The sequence below is a fragment of the Gracilinanus agilis genome, chromosome 1, assembly GCF_016433145.1.
Source record: "Gracilinanus agilis isolate LMUSP501 chromosome 1, AgileGrace, whole genome shotgun sequence".
Taxonomy (NCBI): Eukaryota; Metazoa; Chordata; class Mammalia; order Didelphimorphia; family Didelphidae; genus Gracilinanus; species Gracilinanus agilis.
In genome coordinates this window covers 583,037,564-583,062,043 of record NC_058130.1, presented here as the reverse complement: position 1 = coordinate 583,062,043, position 24,480 = coordinate 583,037,564, and the positions used below count along the sequence as shown (strand labels likewise).

At 35.2% G+C, this 24,480-nt stretch overlaps 1 protein-coding gene across 1 annotated transcript in view; it reads right to left on the bottom strand.

Annotated features, from left to right (window-relative positions):
• Window positions 1-24,480, bottom strand: part of ZNF236 (zinc finger protein 236) — a 214,280-nt gene that overhangs the window by 36,713 nt on the left and 153,087 nt on the right. Inside the window, exons 26-27 of the mRNA XM_044683430.1 lie at window positions 20,648-20,835; window positions 2,327-2,458 (exon numbers count right to left, since the gene is read on the bottom strand). Coding sequence (XP_044539365.1) covers window positions 2,327-2,458; window positions 20,648-20,835 — 320 coding nt within the window. The remainder of the gene's footprint in view (window positions 1-2,326; window positions 2,459-20,647; window positions 20,836-24,480) is intronic.

Below are 24,480 nucleotides of genomic sequence, written 5' to 3'. Positions count from 1 at the left end.
TTTGGGAAACCCAACAAACATTCAAATAATTATGTACTTGAAAATAAAATATATACAAGATTGAAGATAATTTCATGAGAAGGATTAACATTTAAGAAGACTGAGAAAGGCTTCTTTTAGAAATAGAATTTTAACTGAGATTTGAAGAAAGACAGAGAAGACAAGAGATGAAAATAACGAAAAGAAGGCATCCCGGGCAAAGATGAAAAAAGCAAGAGTCAGGAATGAAGCATTCTGTGAGAGAAACAACCAAAAAACTGGTGTTGAAGCATTAAGATATGGTAGAGGACTGGAAAGGAAGGAAAGAGAAGAAGGGGGTCAGATTCAAAAAGCTTTAAATGGCAAATAAAGCATTTTAAATTTACTTAGAGAGGTAACAGGGAGTTATTGCAGTTTATTATACTTTATTGAAATGTTGGGTGGGGATTTGACATGGTCAGACCTATTCTTTAGAAAAATCAATTTCATAGCTGAGTAGAGGGCAGACTGAAGTGGAGAAATATTTGAGGCAGGAAATCCAATAAGAATGCTATTGAAATAGCTCAGGCATTAGGTTCCTGTAGCAGGGTGGTAGCAATGTGAGTCAAGATATATATAAAAGATGTGGGAGTAAAAATGACAAGACCTGGCAAGAGATTAGATATATAGAGTGAGAGAGGGAGAGGCTTGAGTATAATAACTAGGTTGAAACTCTGGGTGACTGGAAGAATAATGGTACTCTCAATAGCAAAAAGAAACTGAGAAAAAGGGGGGATTAATTAGGGCTAGATATATAAATCTAGAAATCATCCAAAAACAAGATGATGATTGAACTAATACAGTTAAGTGAGATCAATATGTGAAATAGTTTAGAGAGAGAAGAGGGCCCAGGAGAGAGTTTTGGGGGATACCCATGTTAGTAGGTGTGATCTCGATGAAGAAACAGCAAAGAAGAATGAGAAGAAGCAATTAGACAAGTAGAGGAACCAGGAGAACTAGCAGTTCTCATAAAAGAGAGTATTCAGATGAGGGCGACTGGTAGTGTCAAAGGTTGAAAAGAAGTCAAGAAGGATGAAGATTAAAAAATGTAAATGGCCCTGATAAATAATAAATTAATAAATAAAATAGTGCACAATAAATTTGAAAATTAAACATCTCTGTGATCTCTCAAACTTTTCATAATCCCCGCTCCCCCTCTGTTCTTACTTAAGGGAGTCCCCCATTACCCCCCACCCCTCACCAAAGAATCTTGCCTCATATTCCACTTAAAAAAAAAAAAAAAAGTTTTGGACCCAGACAAATCTCTGTTTAAAAGTGATTCCATCCTCATCTTCCCTAGCTGACTGCCCCTGCTATCATTCCTACTCTTTTACTGACCTTCAGTCTTTGCCTTTCTACTGTCTACTTACCTCCTGGCCACAAATATAACTACATCTCTTCTCAGGCTCAAAAAGAAAGCCTCACTTGATCCACAAAACTCTTTGAGAGGGCAGTCTACAAACAGTATCTCAACTGCCCTTCTGATTCTATTCTTAACTCTTTGCAGTCTGGCTTCTCATCTCATCATTCAACTGAAATTGCTCTCTCCAAAGTTACCAATGAGCTCAATTGCCAGATCCAATGGACTTTTCTCATCCTTCTTGATCCTCTTGACACTTTTAATACTGTTTGGACTATTCTAATAGCCTGTTGGTTGAATCTCTGCTCATTTTCTCCACACTCCAGTCTATTCTGAATTAACTCAGTTGTCAAAATGATCTTTCTGAAGGTCTATGTCTGACAATGTTACCACACTTAGTAAATTTAAGTGTTTCCCTACTAATACCAGGATCAAATATAAAATCCTCTTGTTTGACTTTTAAAGCCCTTTAAAACTGGCTCCTTCCTATATTTCCAGTCTTCTTATACCTCCCTCTCTTCTATTATTACAATTCAATGGCAATGTCCTTATCTTTGCTGTTCATTGAAAAAGGTAATTCATTTTCTTGTTTTGTGCATTTTTCAGTGGCTGTTCCCACTTCTTAAAACTCTCTTTTTCATCTTTATTTTTATATTTTATGTCCCACCTTCTGCAAGAAGCCTTTCTCAGTCTTTTTAATCTTAATTCCTTCCCTCTGAGATGATTATCAATTTATCCTGTACATATTTTGTTTGGAAATCATTGTTTTCATGTTCTCTCTCCCATTATAAGGAGCTCCTTGAGAACAGAGACTGCTTTGGGTTTTTCTTTTAATTCCCAATGCTTAGCTGGCACTTAATAAATACTTAAGGATTACATGACTTGAATTCTACTGAATCTAAAGTATTCAGAAAAATAAGAACTGTTATATATAACAGTATGCTGTACCTGATAGGTAAGTTCATCAGAATTGCCTGAAGTTGAATGTGGTGTGTGGCTCACTAGTATTACTTGCTGTGAGCCTGTCCCACTTTGACCAGAAAGAGAAGAATCTGTCAGTAAAGCTGGGAACTGCTGAGCCTAATAAAAGAAAAAAATATAATTTTATGAGTTGTACAACAATCATCAAAGTAAACAATAATTTTAAAGATATTATACACATTAAAAATGAATCACATTTTGAAAGAATAGTATCATATTTTTAGAACTGGACAAGACCTTGGATATCATCTCTAGTTCACCTCTTATATTACAAAGGAGAAAACTGAGACTTGGAAGTTCATGATTTATACTTTAAAAATTCAAGATGAATAAATTTCTTTGCAAAATGGCAAACTATTACAAAATAGATGTGACATTAATTATAAAGAGCAGAGCTAACAAAATGGAGTTGAAATCACTAAATATACCTTAAAATGCTATTATACTACAGAATTTAAGTCCTAGAATTTATAACATCCCTGACTCAAATTCATTTCATTCTGAAAAGCAACAAGCATAAGGTGAGGGAAGCATAAATGAGAAATGATTTTGAGGAACAAAGAGTTTGGAATGAAAAAATAATATATACTTCAGAACTCAGATAATGAAGAAAATTACAAGTATAATGTGAAATTAGGAGCACAAAAAGAAGATACCAACATAGATACACATTTCCAGTTGCTGTCTTAGAGGGAATAATTCTTATTTAGAAGCCGGAATTTCTTGTTTAAAACTGAAAAATGCAATGGAGGAGAACACTACATTTTCTATACACATAACTACAGACACACAATGGAAAGATTGATGAACTCAAATTCAGGAAAGCCCATATTGAACTCTGGGTTCAAATGCTTAGTAGATGTGTGACTCTAGGCAATTTACTTGTCTAAACACAATAGGAATAACAATACAAACACAAAGTAGGGATAATAATAGTTCTTCAAGTAACTAAAATACTAATAAACCGATTTTAGAAAAAGATAGGCCTGTAATAGGCAAATGCTAGAATAGCCCTTGTTATTTCCTAAGCCTCAACAAATTTCATGTTAATTTTAAAGTATAATTTCATCCTAATAAAGCTAGAACATTTCATGAAAAGGTACAATGCAGTAATATAACATTCCATTAAGTTTACTATGTAGGCAGGATAAACACATATAGCTAAATAACATGCAATAATGTCTTGTTCCTAAAAAAAACTGAACAGTATTTTCAAGTTGAATTGCCCCCCATTTTGTCACAGGCCCTGGACCATGCTTCCCGAAGGCCAATGTCTTTTCATGGTTTTAAAAGTGACCTTTCCTAACTCACCCCCAACCTTTAATCCTTGGTCTGAGAACAGTAACTACTATTGATGCTGTAACTTCCAAGCAACAATTCCTTTCTGAAATCACCACCTTCCTCTATGTTCTCTCACTTTTTTGGTACTAATAAGTTTCTTAAAGGCTGAGATTTTCTTTTTTTGTATTTGTATCTCTTGCAATGAATACAATGCCTAACAGTTCATGAGCATTCCTTTGGCACTTACAATGTGCATATTTGCTAATATTCTCCCATACTTGGAAGTCTATCTCTATTTCCCCCTCCTGGCTGCCTTCAATTCTCATCTAAAATCCCATCTTTTGCCAGAATCTTTTCAAAGTCTCTAATCTTAGTTACCTCCTTCTTAGATTGTACATTGTTATTTCAATGCTTTCTTCTCCACTGGACTCTGAACACCTTATTTTAAATACTGAAATCCTCCACAAGGTAATACTTATAATGATGTTAGTCATTTATTAAGTACCTACTTATGTACCAGGCACTGTGTCAAGGGTAGAGATTACCAAGAAAGGCAAAAAAAATTGCCCTCAAGGAATCTAATAGGGGAGAGAACATATAAAGAACTATTCACAAAAAAGATATATAAGATGAATTGGAGATAATAACAGAGGGAAGGCACTAACATAAAGCTGTAACTTCAGAGAAACAAGGAGAGAAATAAAGGGAGAGAATTCCAAGCATGGGGAATAGCCAGGGAAAATACAGTCATAGAATAAAGGCAATCCTAAGTTCCCAATGGTTATGTCAGTGAAGTATAAGTTTTAGCAGATACTACCTATATTGGATGACTTGGGATATGGCCCTTGTTAACAGGTACAGTCTGTTTTTCAAGGACCACTCCTAGCAAATTATGAAAAGGCACATCAACTGGTCATATTTTTGGCTATGGCCAGCCACAAAATAAAGCCAAAAAATGGCGTTTGGTACTGTGTATAAATGCCTTCTGTTTCTGAGGTGATGATGTTGGGAAAGGGACTGGAGGGTACCAAGAATCATACTATTTTTAGCATGACCACATTCAAGAATTCTGAAATTTATACTGTTGATCACCCTATTTTCTTGATTCTCTTCTCTCTGGATTTTTAGAAAACCAATTTCTTCTAGTTCTCTGCCTATCTAGCCACTCCTTCCTTCTATAGTCTCTCTTACTGAACCCCTCATTCAGTTCATGTCTCTAACTATTAGCATTCCTCAGGATTCTGTCTTAGGTCCTCTCTTTTCTCCCTTTATTTGGTGACATCAGTTCCCATGAAATTACTATTTCTATGCTGATAATTCTCAAAACTATCTATCTTGTCCAACCTCTCTGCTGAGCTCCAATCTCACATCTCCAATTGCCTTTTAGATATCTCAACCTAGATGTCCAGTAGACATCTTAAACTCAACATGTCCAAAATGGAACTCATTATCTTTTTTCCTAAACAATACCCAACTCCTATCTTCTCTATTACCTTAAAGGGCAACATCGTCCTCTCTCAAACCCTTAACATGGGTGTCATCTTCAACTCATCACTATCTCTCACCCTACAATCCCAATATCCAATCTGTTACCAAGGTATGCTGATTTCACCTTTATAATATCTCTTGAATACACCCTATTCTCTCCTCTGATACAGCTACCACTCTGGTACAGATCCTCATTACCTTATGCCTCACTGCAATGATGGGTCTACCTACCATAATTTTCTCATTGCAATTCACCCTCCACTGAGCCACCAAAATGACTTTTCCTAAAACACAAATCAAATCATATTCCTGTTTTCCCTCCTCCCTTGCTCTTCAACTCAATAAACCCCATTAGCTCCCCTATAGCCTCCAGGATCAAATACAAAATTCTCTGTTTACCATTCAAAGTCTCTTATAACCTAGACCTCTCCTACCTTCCCAGTTTTCTTACATCTACTTCTTGCCACATATTCTTCAATCCAGTGCCACTGACATTCCATCTCTTGACTCCTGGCATTGTTCCTGGCTGCCCCCCTAACCCCAAATCTGGAATATCCTCCCTCCTTAACTCTGCCTAATGGCTTCTCTGGCTTCCTTTAAGTCTCAACTAAAATCTCTTTATTTTAGAAGAAGCCTTACCCAATCCCTCTTAATTCTAGTGACTTCCCAATTATTTCCTATTTATCCTGTATGTAGGTATACATTCATTAGTATATTATCCCTCCCCCAACTGCTTGCCATTAGACTATGAGCTCTTAGAGAGCAAGGACTGTCATATCACAGTGCCTGGTACACAGCAGGTAAGAAAGTAATAATATTGACTAATTTCTCTACTGGTAATCTAAATAAGATATCTTTGTCCAAAGACTAATGAAGAAACATACTGCTAAGGTAGCTGAATCACAGCAATCTTGAATTCTTGTTATAAATGAAATTGGAAGGACTGCCTCCAGATTTTTCTTGGAAAAACAAAGAAAGGAGCCTGCAGAGTGGGTTTATGGTAGACCTAAAAGAAGTAAGAAACACTATTTCATGAGATATTTGGTCATCATATAATTCAGTATTTAGGAGCTCTGTATTGAGAAATTCCAAAGTGTAGGAGAGAAGAGGTATTAGGTTGCCTACCAAACTGAAGTTCTACAGAGCTGTTATGTTGACCTCATTGCTGTATGCCTGTGAAACCTGGACAGTATATTAGAGCCATGTCTTCCATTTGAATTGTCTTAGGAAGATTCTGAAGATCACCTGGCAAGGTAAGGTACCAGACAATGAGGTCCTTTCTCAAGCTGAACTACCAAGCATTCACACTTTACTGCAGAGAGTGTAATTCTGATAGGTTGGCCACACTGTTAGAATGCTAAACTTTACATATGCCTAAAAGACTACTTTGGAGAATTCACAAGGCAAGTGCTCACATGGGAATTGGAAGAAGTGATACAAGAACATTTCTCAAGATCTCTCTGAAGAACTTTGGTACTGATTAGAAATATAAGATGTGAAAATCTAGAGACATCTCCACTTCATTGTTTTTATAGATTATTTGTGCCCAATTTGGGATAGAACCTTCTAAGCTTCCAAGTCTGATCAGTTACATATGACACATCATACATAAATCTCAATATTATGTTATTTTGGTCCTCTTTAATTACAAAGGACAATCAACCATTCAAATCAGTCATAATGATAAGCATTTGTGAAAGGATGACAGTAACAATAATTATAGCTTATTTACCAATGTTGGTTCTGAGAATAAAATTGTAGAGAAATCCTACTAAGAACCTTATAAGACCCTTCAAATTAAATCAACATATAATTTGTTATATTTTTTTTAGTTTAACATTGAGTTAAACTATAAACTATACAGCAGAATCTGGTACTCTCTTTATGTTTCAGTTAATTGTGTGACCATATGAATTCCATCTATAGTAAAATTTATTTGTAAAAGTCTGCCTGTTTCTTTGTAATAGCTTCAAGAGGAAACAGAAAGTAAAACTATATTAGTGGGAGACCTCAACCATTCTCTCTCAGAATTAGATAAATCTAAACAAAAAATAAACATAAAAGAAATAAAAGAAGTAAATTAAATTTTGGAAAAGTTACGATTTAAAAGATCTCTGGAGAATATATAATGGAGATAAAAAGGAATATATCTTCTTTTTTCAGTACATGGTATGTACACACAAATTGCCCATGTATTAAGGCATAAAAACTTCACAACCAAATACAAAAAAGCAGAAATGATAAATGCAAGTTTTTCAGATCATAATGTAATAAAAATTCTAATCAATAAGAATCAATGAAAAGACAAATTAAAATTAACTGGAAACTAAATAATCTAATTCTTCAAAAGGGGTGAGTGGTCAAAGAATAAATTATAGAAATAAATAATTTCATTAAAGAGAATGATAATGAGACAACATATTCAGATTTATGAGAGATAGCCAAAGCAATACTTAGGGGGAAAAGTATATCTCTGAATGTTTACATCAACAAAATAGAAAAAAAGCATATCAATGATTGGTCATGCAAGTTAAAAAGAACAAATCAAAAACCCTCAGTTAAAAACTAATAAATTAGGAATACTAAAAACCAAAGGAAAATTTAGTAAGATTTAAAGTTAGAGAACTATTAAGCTAATAGAGAATATTATAAGATACAAAATGAATATTTTTGATTATATTAAACTTAAGTTTTGGAATAAATAAATCCAATGTAACTAAGATTAGAAGGGAAACAATTAGGGAAAAATTTTAAAACAAATTACTCTGATAAATGTCTCATTTCTCAAATATATAGAGAACTAACTTAGACTTATAAGAATACAAGCCATTCTACAATTGACAAATAATCAAAGGATATGAACAAGCAGTTTTCAAATGAAGAAAGCAAAGTTATTGATAATCATATAAAAAATGCTCCAAACTACTCTTGATTAGAAGAATTAAATTAAAACAAATCTGAGGTACTGTCCCACACCTATCAGATTGGCCAATATGGCAGTAAAGTGAAAAATGTTGGAGGGGAGGTAAAACTGGGACAAATTATTGGTGGAGTTGTGAACTGAGCAAGCCATTCTGGAGGGCAATTTGGAACTATGCCTAAAGGGCTATAAACCCATGCATATCCTTTGATCCAGTAATACCACTACTAGGTCTATATCCCAAAGATATCAGAAAAATGGTAAAAGGACCTACTTATACAAAAATACTGGTAGCAGCCCTTTTTGTAGTGGTGAAGAATTGGAAATTATGAACATAAAGAATAGCTGAAAAAATTGTCATATACATTAGGTACCCAATAATAGTAGTTTTGTTGAATGATCAACTATTGAAAGACTTAGCTACTCTCAGCAATACAATTATCTGGGACAATTCTGAAGGACTTATGACAAAGGATGCTCCAGAGAAAGAAATGTTGGAGTCAGAATACAGATTTAGTTTATTTGGAGTTTTAGTTTGAAGTTTTGGTTCTATATGATTATTCTCTTACAAAAATGAACAATATGGAAATATGTTTTTCATGATAATACATGTATAACTCAGATCAAATTGCTTACCATCTCCAGGAATGGGGGGCAGAAGGGAAGGAAGGAGACAATTTGGATCATTTAACTTCAGAAAACTCATGTGGAATATTATTATTCCATGTATTGGTAAAATAAAATATCTGTATAAATGGCAGGGGAGGGAAGTAGGCATTGGCTTTTGACTTTGTATTCCCAGCACTTAGTAGAATGCCCAACACATAGGTTTACTGACTGGCTGACTGATAGGAAAGAGAGCAAACTGAATTCTCTCTGGGAAATTACAAACTTCTTTTAATAATCCTAAAACAATACCCATCATTGTGACACCAATATTCTTCTTGTGATAATATGGCTACCAATCATAGAACACCACAATGTCTGAAAAAATGAAGTTGACAATCACCCAATAAATCATAGTGGCTAAAAGCTCTCAGAAAAAAAAAAAACATAGAAAAAGTTATCACTTCTCATTACCTCCACTTTCCTTTCACTTACTTCTCAATCCCTTGCATTCTAGCTTCCAATCCCATTAATTCAACTGCTATTGTTCTATTTAGAGTCATCAATGATTTCTTAATTGTTAAAGACAGTGGCCTTTTCTCAATCCTTCTTGACCTGCCTATTATATCTGACACAGGTGAACAATCTTTCCACCCTTTAACAGTTCTTCTGAGTTTTTATGACACTGATCCCTTCCAATTCTCCTCCATCTCTCTGAATACTCCTCAGTTTCCTTTATTGACATGATCATTCCCATAAGATTTGATTATTGCAGTTGTACTCCAATGATCTGTCCTGGTTCCTCCTTTTTTTTCTAGACTCCAGCAACCTCCACTAGCTTCCATGACTTTTATGATCTTCATATAGATAACTCATAGATCCATTCCTAATTTCTCTTCTTCTGGTCAATATCATCATTAGATAATGCCTATTAGGTATTTTAAAGTGGATATCATATTGGTAATTTCAAACTCAGCATGTCCATAACAGAATCTCTTCCCCACAAGCTGATTTCATTCCTAAACCTTCTTATTTCTGTCAAAAGCACTATCATCATTAGTCACCAAAATTTGTAGCCTCAGAGTGATATCTGAGGTCTTAATTTTATCTCACCTCACAAATTCAATAAATGCCAAGTCTTTTCTTCTCTTTATTTCTTGTATATGCTTCCTTCTTTCTACTCACATGCTTCTATTCTTTTCAAGCCTTTATTAAATCTTTCCTAGACTCCTGATTATTTTCCCTGTCCAAAGTCTCTGTCTTTTCCAATCCATTATCCACAAAGCTGCAAAGTGATTTTTCTAAAGAATAGATCTGACCATATTACTTTAGGAACAACCTAACAGTGCTAAGATCAAATATAAATTTCTGTTTGGTTGGTAAAGCTCTACACAATATTGTTCTAACATATCTTGCCAGCATTACTTCCCTATCACACTCTATAGTCTACCCACAATAATGTTCATAGTATTATTCTGCCCACAATACATCTGTTTTGTATGGACTGATCCTCTAGTCTTGAATGCATTCCCCTCTTTATTTTCTCTTGTAAAAATAAAATAGACGAGCCAAATAGGAGGAAAGTAAAGGTTCAAAATTGATTCTGTACTTTTGATGTTATTCAAAAGTATCTTCAGTAGTAAAGTGAAGTGAAGCTCTACTTCTTATCTCTAAACTAATAAAATAATACTTATTTTCTAATATCATCCTTATACTCTTAAAATTTCCAGACTTCAAAACTTAGTTCAAATCCCATCTTCTATATAAAACTCTTTCTGATCCTTCCCTACCTGCTAATCCCCCTTCCCCAAACTACCTTATATTTATTTTGTATATACTTATATAAACACATATATACATTTATATATTCATGTTGTATCCTCTAGAGGGCAGAGATTTTTCATTATTGTTTTGTAACAGAGTTGACACTTAGTAAATGCAAGTATTCAATTGAAGAAACAAACCCAAAAACAAAATAGTCTCCTGTGAAATTCATATATGCTAGCTTCAAAAGTAGCTGTTAAGGGGGCAGCTGGGTAGCTCAGTGGAGTGAGAGTCAGGTCTAGAGACAGGAGGTCCTAGGTTCAAACCCGGCCTCAGCCACTTCCCAGCTGTGTGACCCTGGGCAGGTCACTTGACCCCCATTGCCCACCCTTACCACTCTTCCACCTATGAGACAATACACCGAAGTACAAGGGTTTAAAAAAAAAAAAGTAGCTGTTAAATTTCCCAAAGGTTAGTTCAAATTCTACTTTCTACATAAAGCTATTTCTGACCCTTCTCTATTAATCTCTTCCCCAAGCTACCTTCTCTTTATTTTTTATATAGTTCTTGTCTATAATCTTCTGCATCTATTGCCTTCAATAAAAACCAGCAGTATGAAAACAAGTGGGGCCCTAACACCTTCAGTTTTCTGTCCAAGGATTTGTAATCTTCAGTAATGCATCAAAATTCCTCCAGGAAGTATCATCTGTCCATTTTAATCACTACAAGTAGGTAGCAGTTGCCCATTTTGACAATTTCCAATTCCTTATCATATCCTAGATACAAATGCCCTGAGATGACAGTAGAGCTCTCTTCTGTTACAAGTTTAGCAAACAACTTCTTGGTACAATCTAGAAGGAAATATCAGTTATTACTACTGTAGAGTGATTCTGGGGTTTTAAAAGTTGACACTACTTATCTCTTCTTCTGACAAGTAATTGTGATCTATAGCATCACCACTTCTCCTTCAGGAAGAATAGTGTTTGTTTCTTACATCCAAGTGTTTAGAGATCCTTCCTTCCCTTTTTCTTCTGTGACATTCTTTTATCCAGTCTCTTGACATAATTCAGGATCTCTTTTACTTTTTCAGGAACTTTTTCTTCTTTTCACATGAAGGGCTTCTTGGGAGGAAAATTCATGTTGAATGTCATTATTTATTAGCAATATTTCTATTATGAAAAATTAATATTGAATTGGGATATTTGTTGAGAAATGGCTCCCCTGTGAGCCCCCAAGAGCAATTTGAATTTAAAACTATGAAACAGGTCTTTCCTAGGCTATGAAACTAGATTGGGTCTTCCCTTCTTTTGTCTAGATCTTATACATGCAGCATGGAAACTTGTTCCTTATTTATTTGTAAACAAACATTCTATTGGGTGATAAAATCTGTTCTAGCCTCCAAGTTGTTAAGTGTGAGATGTGGAGCCACTCTGGCAGCCAGTCTTTGGGACACTTGCCTTCTTGTGATGAAAGAGTTCCAGTATCAGATTCCACTTCTTGTGTGACAGTTCTTCAATCAGAGATGACTTGGGGAGGAACCAAGTCATGGCATCAGAAGAGAGATATATATTGGCTTGCCCAGCTCTCCTGCCTGCCTACCTGATCACTTTAGCCCCTCTGTCTGGTCCAGCTCTCCTGCCTAGCTGTACTTAATCCTCTGCTTTCTCTCTGACCCAGCCTGGTTGCTCATGCTCACATCCTGCTCTCTCTTGGGCTTCCACTTTCTGTCTTGCTTGAGTTCTTTAACATCTGTTCAGACTGAGGGAGTCCACTGGCTAGTTAAATTTTCTTGAGCAGCAGATTAATAAATTAATATTTTAAAACTTAAAATACAATCTCTAGAAAAATTTCATTTGTCACAGTATATGAAATCATTCATTTTCAAAACTCCCTACCCCCTCAAGGTCAAGTTGCTCCCATGTTAAGTCTCAAGGCATCTAAATGGACCAGAGCCTGTCTTTCCTTTAAGGTAGGGTAGGGACCACCTCCTTTATCTATAAACAAAAACACTCTCCCTAAAGCATTAGAAAGCATAAGTCTTCTCTGCCCTTGCTAAATATATCATCTAGATTTAGGGTGACCACGTCCACAATAGGGACAAGAGCCACTGAAAACAAGATTGAGATAACTTGTATTTTTCTAGCCTAAGATTGCTAGAAGATGGGTTTCATAAGCTCAGTGACATTCAATTTCTTAACATGCCAGAGAAGGGCAGGTTGCTTAATTTCTCTAGCTGTGTGATTTGAACTGCAGGATTCAAAGCATGACTCTTTTCTTTAGCACTTATTAACTACATGACAGCCTATTTAGCAATACCTTGATAGACACGCTTCCTTTACATCACCTTGACTTAACTCCATCTTCTCCCTTCATCCTCCTCTTTGTTTCAGATAGAGTCCTCTCTCTTTATTTTCTTCTTTTCTTCTTCCTTGGACCCTTCTACTTGAGCCCTGTTACTCCGTAGAATTATCTTCTCCCCACAAAAAAGACCACAATTTCTTCTCCACAAATTCAATCTCCGACTCATTTCACAATTTTAGAGGCCTCCAAATCATCATCACAATTCTTTCTTCTTCAGCATGTCTCTCTTTCCCTGTTACTATTTCTTCATTCCTTTTTTTCCCTTTGGAAGCTAGAAATTCTTAATTACTGGGTGATGAAGTGACTAGGATATTAGACTTTGATGATAACGTCTGAGTTAGAATCCTGTCTAAAACAATTAACTATGTGACTTCAGGCCAGTCATTTAATATTGGATATAATAATTCTGCATCATCCTACATCAGAAGTTGTTGTCAGGACCACATGAGATAACATAAGTAAAGCTCTTTGTAAACCTATATCAGTGGTTCCCAAACTTTTTTGGCCTACCGCCCCCTTTCCAGAAAAAATATTACTTAGTGCCCCTGGAAATTATTATTTTTTAATTTTAATAGCAATTAATAGGAAAGATAAATGTACCTGTGGCCATCACCGCCACCCTGGATCGCTGCAGCACCCACAAGGGGGTGGTGGCACCCACTTTGGGAATTATTGACCTATATAAATGTTAGCTTTTATTACATACAATAATATATTTTAAAGTTTATAGTTATTTGTATTGTATACAGTTGTTTACATTATCTTTAGAACTGTTTCATTATCCCATTATGCTTATAAGTAATATAATGATGATAAGGAGACAGTGTTCATCTCTTCACATGAGACTTAAAATTATTAGGAAAAAAAGGCAAGTGTTTCAGCATAACATAAATAAAAATATAGGTATCATAAGAGAGGAGTTATACAAATAAAATGATACAAAAGATTGGGGAGGAAAGGTGCTTTATATCTGACTGGGAAGTTGTATTTGAGTTTGGCCTAAGCAGAATTTTAAGAGAGCTATAGAACAAGGGCAACAGCAAGATGAAAAATAAAACAATTTGTCAAAAGCATAAAATATAAAGGTAAGACAGGCAAGTACTGGAAGATAAGTCTAGAAATAAAGGATTCGATCATAATGTAGAATATAAGACTGATAAAGTTGATCTTCATTCTACAGACAATGGAAATATGATATCGGTGCTCTAGAAAGATTATGTGGCAAAAGTATAGAGGCTGGGTTGGAATAGGAAGAGTACAGATGTGGGAAATTCAGTTAAAAGGCTACTGCTATATAGTTCAGATGAGAGATGAGAATCTGAATCACAGTTATTGCAGTAAAAATAAAAATAAGCATCTATTATAATAAGGATCCAATAGAGGTAGTATTTAATTCTTGGGAACTGACTTGAGGTAAACGGAAAAGACAAGAGAAGTTAAAGATAATTTCAAGGTTTCATAGATTAATTTCTTACTTATAGAATCACTATTTACAGAAATAAAGTCAATAAGAAGATTGTTTGTTGGAAGGTCATTTGGAAAGGTTGGGGAGCAGAAGGGGACATAATTTTGGATCTGATATATGTTGAGTATTGGGTGCTAATGGGACACTGGGAAAACTGTCTGGGAACACTGACATAAAGCTGGAAGACATCTTAAGAGTAGAGATGTCAAATTCATTGACCATACAAAATTAAAATATAGATGGGAAATATTTAACAATAAAAATATAAAACAACAAAGATATTGTTAATTTGTGGTTTTCTAACTCAAAATGTGGGGCAATTAGGTGGCAGAGTGGATGGAATGCCAGGCCTATCTAGAATCAGAGAATTTATCTTCCTGATACTTACTGGATGTGGGATGCTAGGCAAGTCACCTAACCCTGTTTGCCTCAGTTCCTCAATCTATAAAATGAGCTGAAGAAGAAAATGGCAAACCATTCTAGTAGTTTTGCCAATAAAACCCCAAATAGTGGTCAGAAAGAGTTAAAGATAATAATGAAGACAACCTTAAAGATCACTAAGTCCAACCTCCTCATTTTACAGATCAAGAAACTGAGGTACAGAGATGTTAGATGACTTGCCCAGAGTTCCCCAACTACTAAGTGTGTGAAATGAGATGTGAATACTCTAAGGCAGTGATGGGCAAACTACGGCCTGCGGGCCAGATACGGCCCCCTGAAATGTTCTATCCAGCCCTGCGACATTATTCCTAATCTGACGAATACAATGAGTAGGATACAATACAATGAAACTTTGAAAGAACTGCCTTAGAAACTTTCCTTTGGCACCCCTCTTTAAAAAGTTTGCCCATCACTGCTCCAAGGTCATCATTCTATTCAGTAGAGCACACTACTTTTTACACATAGGAATGGATCTTGAGAGAATGGTAAAGGCATGAAATACATATCTGGAAGTTCTTTCCATAGAGATGATAGTTGAAACTGAAAGTATGAGATCAATGAGAGAAAAAGGTAAAGAGTACAGAACCTTGAAGATCTAAAGTTAGGTGACAGCAAGAAGAAAAGGAGGAAAATTCATCAAAGGAGACAAAAGAGTAGTCAGAGATAAGAAAAACAGGAGGATTAAATATTAATAAATATAAAAAGGCAAAAGGAGGGAGATTCAGGGAGTTAGTGATCAAGTGTTAAATGCTGCTTGGGAGACAAGATCCATAAAGTTTGAGAAAAGGTGGGTTTTGACAGCTGGAAAGTCAAGACTTTATTATTTTATCCTTTAACACAATGTAGGCCCTCAACATTATTTGATAATGGTGGACTTGTAAGAGCTTTCTTAGAAAGCAATTTCATTTAGGGTAAAAGCTATGCTACAAGGAAATTGAAAAGTTGGAGAGAAGTGAGTGAGTACAGAGAAGTTAAAAAAATCTATTTCCTCTCTAAACATGTTGGTCAGGAAAAGAAAAGAGATAGGAATTTATTTATTAAGTGCTTATTATATGTTAGGCTCTATAAGTACTAGAGATGCAAAAAACAAACAAACAAAAAAATAACAGTCCTTGTCTTGGATAGCTCACCTCCTAATTAGGGAGAAAATGCATTAATAATCATGTACATATGATATCTACCTATCCATCTATCTATTTTACATGGATAGATGGATAGGATATACATACATACATACATATATATATACATATATATATATATAAATGGAAGTAATCTCTGAGAAGGCATCAGCAGATGGAAAAAATGAGAAAGACTTCAAAGGTAGAATCTGAAACTCATCTTGAAGAAAGTCAGGGGAACTAAAAGGAAAAAGGCAAAGACGGGAACACTAAGGCATTAGGGATAGTCAACGCAAAAAGCACATATATGAGTGATAGAGTGCCCTTTGTGAGGAACAAGTAGAACAGCGTATCCCGATTGTAGTGTGGGTGAAAGGGAATAAAATATAGAACACTGGGGTGGCAGGAAGGGATTAGGTTATAAAAATCTTTAAAACTCAAACAAGGAATTTATATTTGGTAACAGAGACTCATGGAGTAGTAGTAATTGGAATTTTAGCCAAAGAATAAAATGAAGCCATTTCTCAGAGTATAACATCATTTATTATTAGAGGCATGTAATCTATTAATTAAAAGATAGTCATATAGTCCAATTCCTTCATTTTCAAATGAGGAAACTAAGGCCCAGAAATTTAAGTAACTTGATGAGTCATAATTACAGTTATATAAGTAGTATCAAGAGTTATTTGAAGAAGAAAGAAGGCATGATATAGTGAAAAGAACATCAGAGTTGAAGTCAGAGAACATGAATTCAATTCTAGGTTTATTTTGTGACTGTAAAAAAGTCATTAGATAAACGACAGTTAATCCTGTCTTTCTAAAATATGGTGCTTGAACTGAGCATAGTGCTCCACATTTTTGTCTGAGCAAGGCAGAATATAATGGAACTAGTGTGCTCTATCATTATAGATACTATGGATATCTTAATATAGTCTAGAAGAGTATTAGCTTATTTGGTTATCATGTCATGTTGCTTCAAAGTGAACTTGAAATACACTAAAATATCCATTTTTTAACTGCTGTATAGTCAGACATATTTACCCCTGCAAAAAATCAGAAATTCATTTTTTAACCACAACTGTATAACTTTAGACTTAGCCTTTTAAAGTTTCATCTCATTATATTTAGCCAAACTTTCAAGTCTGTCAAAACCTTTTTGGATCTGGACCTCCTCCTCTTTGTCTCATTTAGAAATTTGGCAAACATCACTTCTAGATTTTCATCTAATTTATAAAAATGTTGAATGAGGAGCACCTAGGTGGCTCAGTGGATTGGGAACCAGGCCTAGAAACTTCTGGAAGGTCCTAGCTTCAAATACTTCCTAACTGTGTGAACTTGAGCAAGCCACTTGTCTAGCCCTTACTGCTCTTTTGCCTTGGAGCCAATACTCAGTATTGATTCTTCTAAGTTAGAAGGTAAGAATTTTTCAAAAATTAATAAATCCATATAAAAATTTTGAATGACAGAAAACTAAGACTTGGGGCACTCCAATAAAGACTACCAAGAGAACTTACCAGCTATCTATTAATGATTACTTGTTGAATCTGTTCAACTAGTTCTGAATCTAATCAGTCAATAAACATTTAAGCTCCTACTATGTACCAGGCACTGGGGATACAAAAAGGGGTAAAAAATAGCCCCCTTTTCTTCAAGGAATTTATATTAGTCATCACCGCTTCTGTTACTATGTATTCACAAATCGTCTCTTTAATAAAATGTGCTGGATTTTTGCCAGAAATCAAATTCAAGTTTAAAGACTTATAATATGCAATATTAGATGCAATTTTCTCCCTCCTTCCCTCCCTCTCTCTTTCCCTCTCCCCCGTCTCTCCCTCTCACCTTTTCCCTCTCTCCCTCCTCTCCCACTCTCTCTCTCTCTCTCTCTCTCTCTCTCTCTCTCTCCCTCCCTCCCTCTGTCTCTCTCTGAAAGTATGGCTACATTTGTTCTCCAATCTTCTAATCCTGTAACACTTTCAAAGTAATTTTTCTGTTTTTGGCTTTCCCTACCATCCAAATGTATTAATTCTCCTGAAGTTTGAGGCTTGCCTTCTCTATTACATTCTTTCCTCTCCCAGGAAATTTATCCATGCCCTTAGCTTCAACTATTCCCTCTATTCAGATAACTTCCATGTGCATATTTCTACACATTAATTGCTCTTTCAAATTCCACATTTCTATTTCCCCATACCTGTTGCTATATGGTTGCACTGCTGGCAGCTAAAGTACAAACATTTCAGAAACCAACTTCACCATATTCTTCCAACTCTACCTTGCCCTGATTCCCTACTACCACTGCCTCCTGATTTTCCTATTTCTATTTCATTCTTTTTTCATTTTTTTACTGGAGAAGAGAGGAATCAGAGTAATAAATACAGCACTAGTGGGAGGGGGCAGTACAGAGTGCTCACTGCATAAACTTGAGAGCGCAAACTCCTTTGTACCTTAAGTATGTTAAGTAGACCAAAAAAGTAATAATTTAAGCAGTTTTCATGGTCACAAAGCAAGTGTGTGTCAGGAGGTGAACTAAGTTATTGATAATATAAGACTGGAGCTCAAGAGAGAGTAAGTGCTAGCTAGGTGTGTAGTTTGGGCAGTCATCTTCATAGAGATGAAATTTATAGGAGGGTTTTGTGTTGTGGGTATATTATACCTCAAATTAAACTGAAAGTATTATGAAATAGGGACTATGTATCATCTAAACTTTGTTTCTCATCATCTAGAACAGGATTCTGCTTTAAATAGTTTAACAAATGTTTGTTAAATATAAATGTTGAATTCTACATCTTTCCTTCTCCAATAAAATCCCAATCTGATAGATACCCCATTGGGATGTGGAGGTGACCCTATATTCTCAAAAGCTATGTTAAGAGATGGTACCCGCTTCCAAATCCTATAGTCTAATGCCTCCGATTGGGGGGGGGGGAGGGTGGACATAGGGAATTCCTACATAAGGAAATGCTCTCTACCAATTTCAGGCATCAGTTTCCTTGCAATTCATGATTTTAGGTGCCTTGAACACTGAGAGGTTTAAGTGAATGGTCCAAAGTCACACAAATGATATGTGTCAGGGTTAAACTTGAACCCAAGTCTTCCTAGATCCAAGATCAGCATTTTATTGACTATGTCAGACACATATATAGAATACATAAATACATAGTAGATTATTCGGGGTATTGGGCAGGAGGGAGGGAGGTGGAGAGCAGCTGCAAGCAGAAATAAAGAAAGAATACATTCCAGCCATGGGGGTCAGCTGGTGCAAAAAAGTTTAAAGATGAAGTATCACATTTGAGAACCACCAAGGTCAGTTTGGCTGGACTTTAGAATGCCTAAAGGGGACTAATTTTGTAAGACTGGAAAGGTAGTATGAAGCTAAGTAGTGAAGAGTCATACATAATAAAAAGAGAGTGGGTTTAGCATGGGAAAGAAGACTTGATTTGGTTAAGATTGTTATGGGACATCTGAAACCATAAACTGATTTTATTATTTTTCCCTTTCTATCTACTTTTCTTGTTTTATCTGTCACTTCTCCTATTTTATAAAAATGCAGTTTTCTATAGATGCCATTGTAAAATCAGAACATTCATTTTTTTTCTAGGAGCCAGACACATCATCAGGTTTATCAGGTTTCCTATCTTCTCCATTGTTTTTTTGTTTGTTTGGTTGGTTGGTTAGGCTACTTATAAGTTTATATGATTCAGAGCTAGAAGGGATCTAAGAGATCTAGCTCCCCCTAGTCCTTTAGTAGATGAAGAAACCTCAGAGTGTTTCATTACAAAGGCAATAAATAACAAACTGTAAGCCCAGGACTTCCATTTCCAAATCACATCCTCATTCCATTATACCATATTATCCTAACATATGTGGGTGTGTATAGGTGGGTATTTAAAATGTTACTTTCAGTTTGGGGAATATTATGGAATCCTGAGATTTGGGGTTATGGCTTTACTGTAATACAAATTTCTATAAACTCAAATGGACAAAAATCAAAGTTGTATATTGACAATTTCCATCTGTCCTATCCCTAGATCTGCATGGGTATGTTTGGTTTGGTGAAAGCTTTGGAATCTTTTGGATATTAGAGTTGAAAAATGAGTGGAGAGATGAAGGGGAAATGATGCTGGATAGTAAAGCAGGAGAGAGAGAAGAGCAACAGGCATCCTTTCTCAGCATACTATTTGGAACTGTTGTGATGTTGAAAAAGGGATGAAGGATGAGGATGGGAGAAGATAAGGGAAAAGGAAGGTAGGTAGCCAGGTTAGCCCTCAGCCTCAGTGGGGAAATTAAACCTGAGCCCTTTGGATCTGAACAAAATTTAGGCTATACTTTAGAGATATTTAACTGGGTCTGAGGAAGCTAAGAGGTAGATCTCTGACAGCTATGTCAGGACTAAGCCTCTCCAGGGAAAAAGGCTCTCCACAGTTCTGCGACTCTCTCTTCTTTTTATAACTTACTCAGACACCTCCCACAAAGGAAGTGGGATGTGTCTGAGGAAGTTATGGTAGAGAGTCCTGGGAGATGTAGTCTCCCAGGACTTAGAGCCATTTCAAAATGCACAGAACTTTCAGTATAAAAGATTCACTGTAATATGGAGAATACTAAGGAAATGATTTATTATACAGGAATATTCAGAACAATAGCAAAAAGCTACAAAAATAATAAAATAGCTTTAATAACCCTACTCTATTCATTTCTAATATGAATATGAAACTAAGTTTTTCAAAAGTAAACAAACACATTATTTACTACCAAACAAAAAAAGACTCTTTGATATGACTATCTGAAGTCTTAGTAATAGTCCACTGAAAAAATTATAGCAAAAACAACTATTAAATTGCACTGACCTGGGAAGTGATGTTAAGTGTAACTGCATCAAGACCACCAGAAAGCATACCCTGAGTGTCAGCCAGAGTTAACGTGACACTGGCATCGCCTCCAACTCCTGAAGAAGACATTACAAGATTTTGAGTAGCTATAGTAGATGGAGACATGGATGTTGCTGAAGGAAGATTTCCAGCTGCAGTATTAAGGTCTAAAAACACAAAACAAAATAGAGGAAAAACAGATCAAAATATAACCTAGGTAAATAAAAATTGTGGTCTAGGAAGAATAGCTATTCATTAAGCATGATTTAGTGACTAGAAAAAAACTGTAGCTATTTGCTAACTATGGTCATGGAATACTGTTGATATTAAATTAACTAAAAGGCATTTAAAGATGCTTATTTTATTTTTCCCGAAGTAGATCTATTGTGCCTTCCTACATATTTGTGGAGGATCTGTAGAATCAAAAGAAAGAATGGAAAAACCTGGTCTCAGTGATTGCTGTCATCAAGGAAGGTCAAAGAATCCAAGTAGTTATTTTTTTAATTTTTCATTTATCTGCTACTCAAAATTAAGTCAAAATACAGTAAAATGGGATCAAATCTAATCCAGTAGACAATTAGTAGTTCCATGTTTTGGGTCCTTAAGGTTGATTTTTTTCCCACTTAAAATATTACACCTTTGTCATTTTTCTCTCTTTTGAATGTCTAAGTATAAATGTGGACATTATCCAGTCCAATGAAGTTATTTTTCTCTTTAATATGTATTAATTTTTTCTACTAAAAAATAGCAAAAGACTTTTTATCCCCACAAAGATTTGTGGTGGATTTTTTCCCTGCTCGGAACCAGTGATGAGAGGAAGGGAAGGTATACTGAGTGAGGATCCTCTCAGACTATCCTTCTTCATAGAGCTATTTGAAAAAGGCAAACTTTGTTATCCAGGTGGATGGGATTGGCTCAGTAGGGGCTAGTCAGGTCTTTTGGTGGACATAGTTAAGAAGAATTGTCCATTTTGAATTTCATTTTAAAAATAGTTATTTTTTAAAGATAGAGATCTTTCCACAGCCTAGTCTATCAGAAAGCAAAGAAGTGATCTGCTAATCAGACATAAAAAGAAAGCTCCTGTTAATGCTTTGCTGTGTGACTTGGTTATACCAGTCCAGAGAGAGCCTCCTCATATCAGTCAGGGAGCCAACAGGAAAACTAGGTTACTTACTTGTAACTGGAGTTCTCCAAATATATTGCCTCCATAGATCCACACTCTTGGAGTCTCACACTGTGCTGCACAGACCTGGAACCTTTAAAAGCAGTATAACCATTAGGAGTCTAGTGCATTGAAGCAGCCACCGGGGGCTCCAAAGTTTACTACATAAGGAGACAGTAAGATCCCTCCCACCTCTCTCTCTTTTTCTGACAAACTGACTATACAGGACTCCTAAGACAAACAAGGGTAGAATAACGAGTGTGGATTTGTGGAGGGTTTATGTTCCAAGTACTCCAGTTACCAGAAAACTAGTCAACCTAATGTTCTTCATAAAATTGCCTCCACATATCCCTACTCTTGCAAACTACTTGTTACCAAACATTCTAGAGATAAGGTGAAGATAAAAAGTAGAAATCCTAAAAGACTGTCCTATAAAAAGCAATCTAAATTTGTGTCCAACAAAAACACTAAGGCAAAAATTGTGACCTAAATGGCCAACCTAGACTTCTCTACTAGTAGAACCTGCAAAAATACCTTTGGAAAGCAATTAAAGTGCCAGTGAAGAAAGAAGCATGCTTCTATGTTCTTTATCAAAGCAAAAGTTAACCTACTATTTAACTATCTAGAAGAACTCCTATTTTCAAAGAAATTCAAACATTAACAAAATTCCTCAAAGGGTCAAAAAACATTTTTCTAAGAAGCAAAGTGTTTCCAATATTTTCATGATAATTGACCAAAAGGTTCCAGGTCCATGCAGCTTAAGAAATATAAAGAGAAAGAAAGACAGTCCTGTATTCTTCTAGCTAAGCAAAGTCTTCTGAGGAACATTCCATTTTTAAGCTTCAGATAAATATTAAAGTTCATACTTGAATCTATATAGTGACAAATATGCTCTCAATCTAATTCTAGTCTCTACAGAATCCAATTTTAAACACACACAAAAATAACTGTAGCTCAAATAGAACTGTCCTCTGCCTAACAGGAACTTAGAAGAAATCATATCGAAGTCAAATCTATATGAATGGAAGCACATAATCTGATATAGCAAAAAAAAAAAAAAAAAAGAATTCTTATTTGTTTCTTAATATTGATTCTCTAAGGCCACTAAAAAAAAAGAGAGAAATACATTATAAAAAAGGAAATAATTAGTCTTTATACAGACTTTCCTACTGGAACTACTATGTGTAGAAGTCAATTAATTTTAGCCTTTTAGAACTTTTCACAAATTTAGTGCATTATAGATTATGTGACTAACAAAAACAAGAAATTAGCTAAACTATTTTTTACAAAAAGGTAACCATGAAAGATAAGTTAATTCTCTTTTAATTTTTATCAGACCTATCAGTATCAAAAACTTCAGGGTCAAAATAAATAGTATCTTAAAAAAACATACTTCTAAAACTCTGATTTGGCTTCCACAAGAATTTAAAATAATAACAATTCCAATTTTTTGAGTCTTAACAAAAATTTGGGGGCGAGGCAAGGATGATGGCATGGGGTTTTGGTTTAATGGTGAGAATCAAGTATTGACTTTTAAAAAAGAAGTATACATACATGCCTAGATCCCAAATATTTAAAGAGTTGTTTCAGTTTCCAGAAAATTTAGCATACAAATACTTAGGTGCTTTTGAAAAACTTCCAAAACTCTACCAAAAAAATTACTGTTTTGCATTACTCTAAAAAATAATAGCATCTCAGTCCAGTTATCTTGTCTAATCTATATCAAAACAAGAATCTCTGTTATAATAATACAGCCAATACATGGTCAACTTAGATTTATTTGCCTGAAACAATGACTAATGGCACCTATATTTTCAGAAAGCACTTGTAAAATATATAATAAATGTATTTCTGATCTGGTACAAAAGGTCTAACTCCAAAATCTTGATGACAGAACCTCAAGGTTAATTAGTATCATGAAGAGATAGTGTAAGGAAAAATAAATTTGTCTTTCTGAATACTGAAAGACAATTACTCTCATCAAGACTGCTCCCATGTTTAATAGTGAATGGTATTATAAATAAAAAAATGCTATTAATGCCTATAAAGAAATGTGTCTAGTTTTAAGCTTTAATTGTTTATATCATCTGGTTTTTCAGAGATTATTGATATGAAATTCGATTTTTCTTGTCAGAAATTCATTTGTATTGGAATCTGTCTTTATTTGTAATCTGTTTAAGGAGTAATGTCAATATTAGGCATTAAGAGTCACTACGTCTCCACATTAGATCCTTCAAAAACAAAGTATACTTTATAAATATCACCATAAAATATTTCCTAATTCCAAAAAAAACCTTCTAAACCTAAAAAGTAATGCCTTTCCTCTTTAAATTCCTTGAAGGGAACTAAACCATAAATATACTTAAGAATGATGATTCTTGGGGGCAGCTGGGTCGCTTAGTGGTTTGAGAGCCAAGCCTAGAGACAAGAGATCCTAGGTTCAAATCTGGCCTCAGATACTTCAGAGCTATGAGATCCTGAGCAAGTTATTTAACCCCCATTGCCTAGCCCTTACCACACTTCTGCCTTAGAATCAATATGAATTCTAAAATGGAAGGGGAGGGAGGAGAGAGAGGAGGAGGAGATGGAGGGAGGGAGGGAGGGAGGGAGGAAGGAAGGAAAGAAGGAAGGAAGGAAGGAAGGAAGGAAG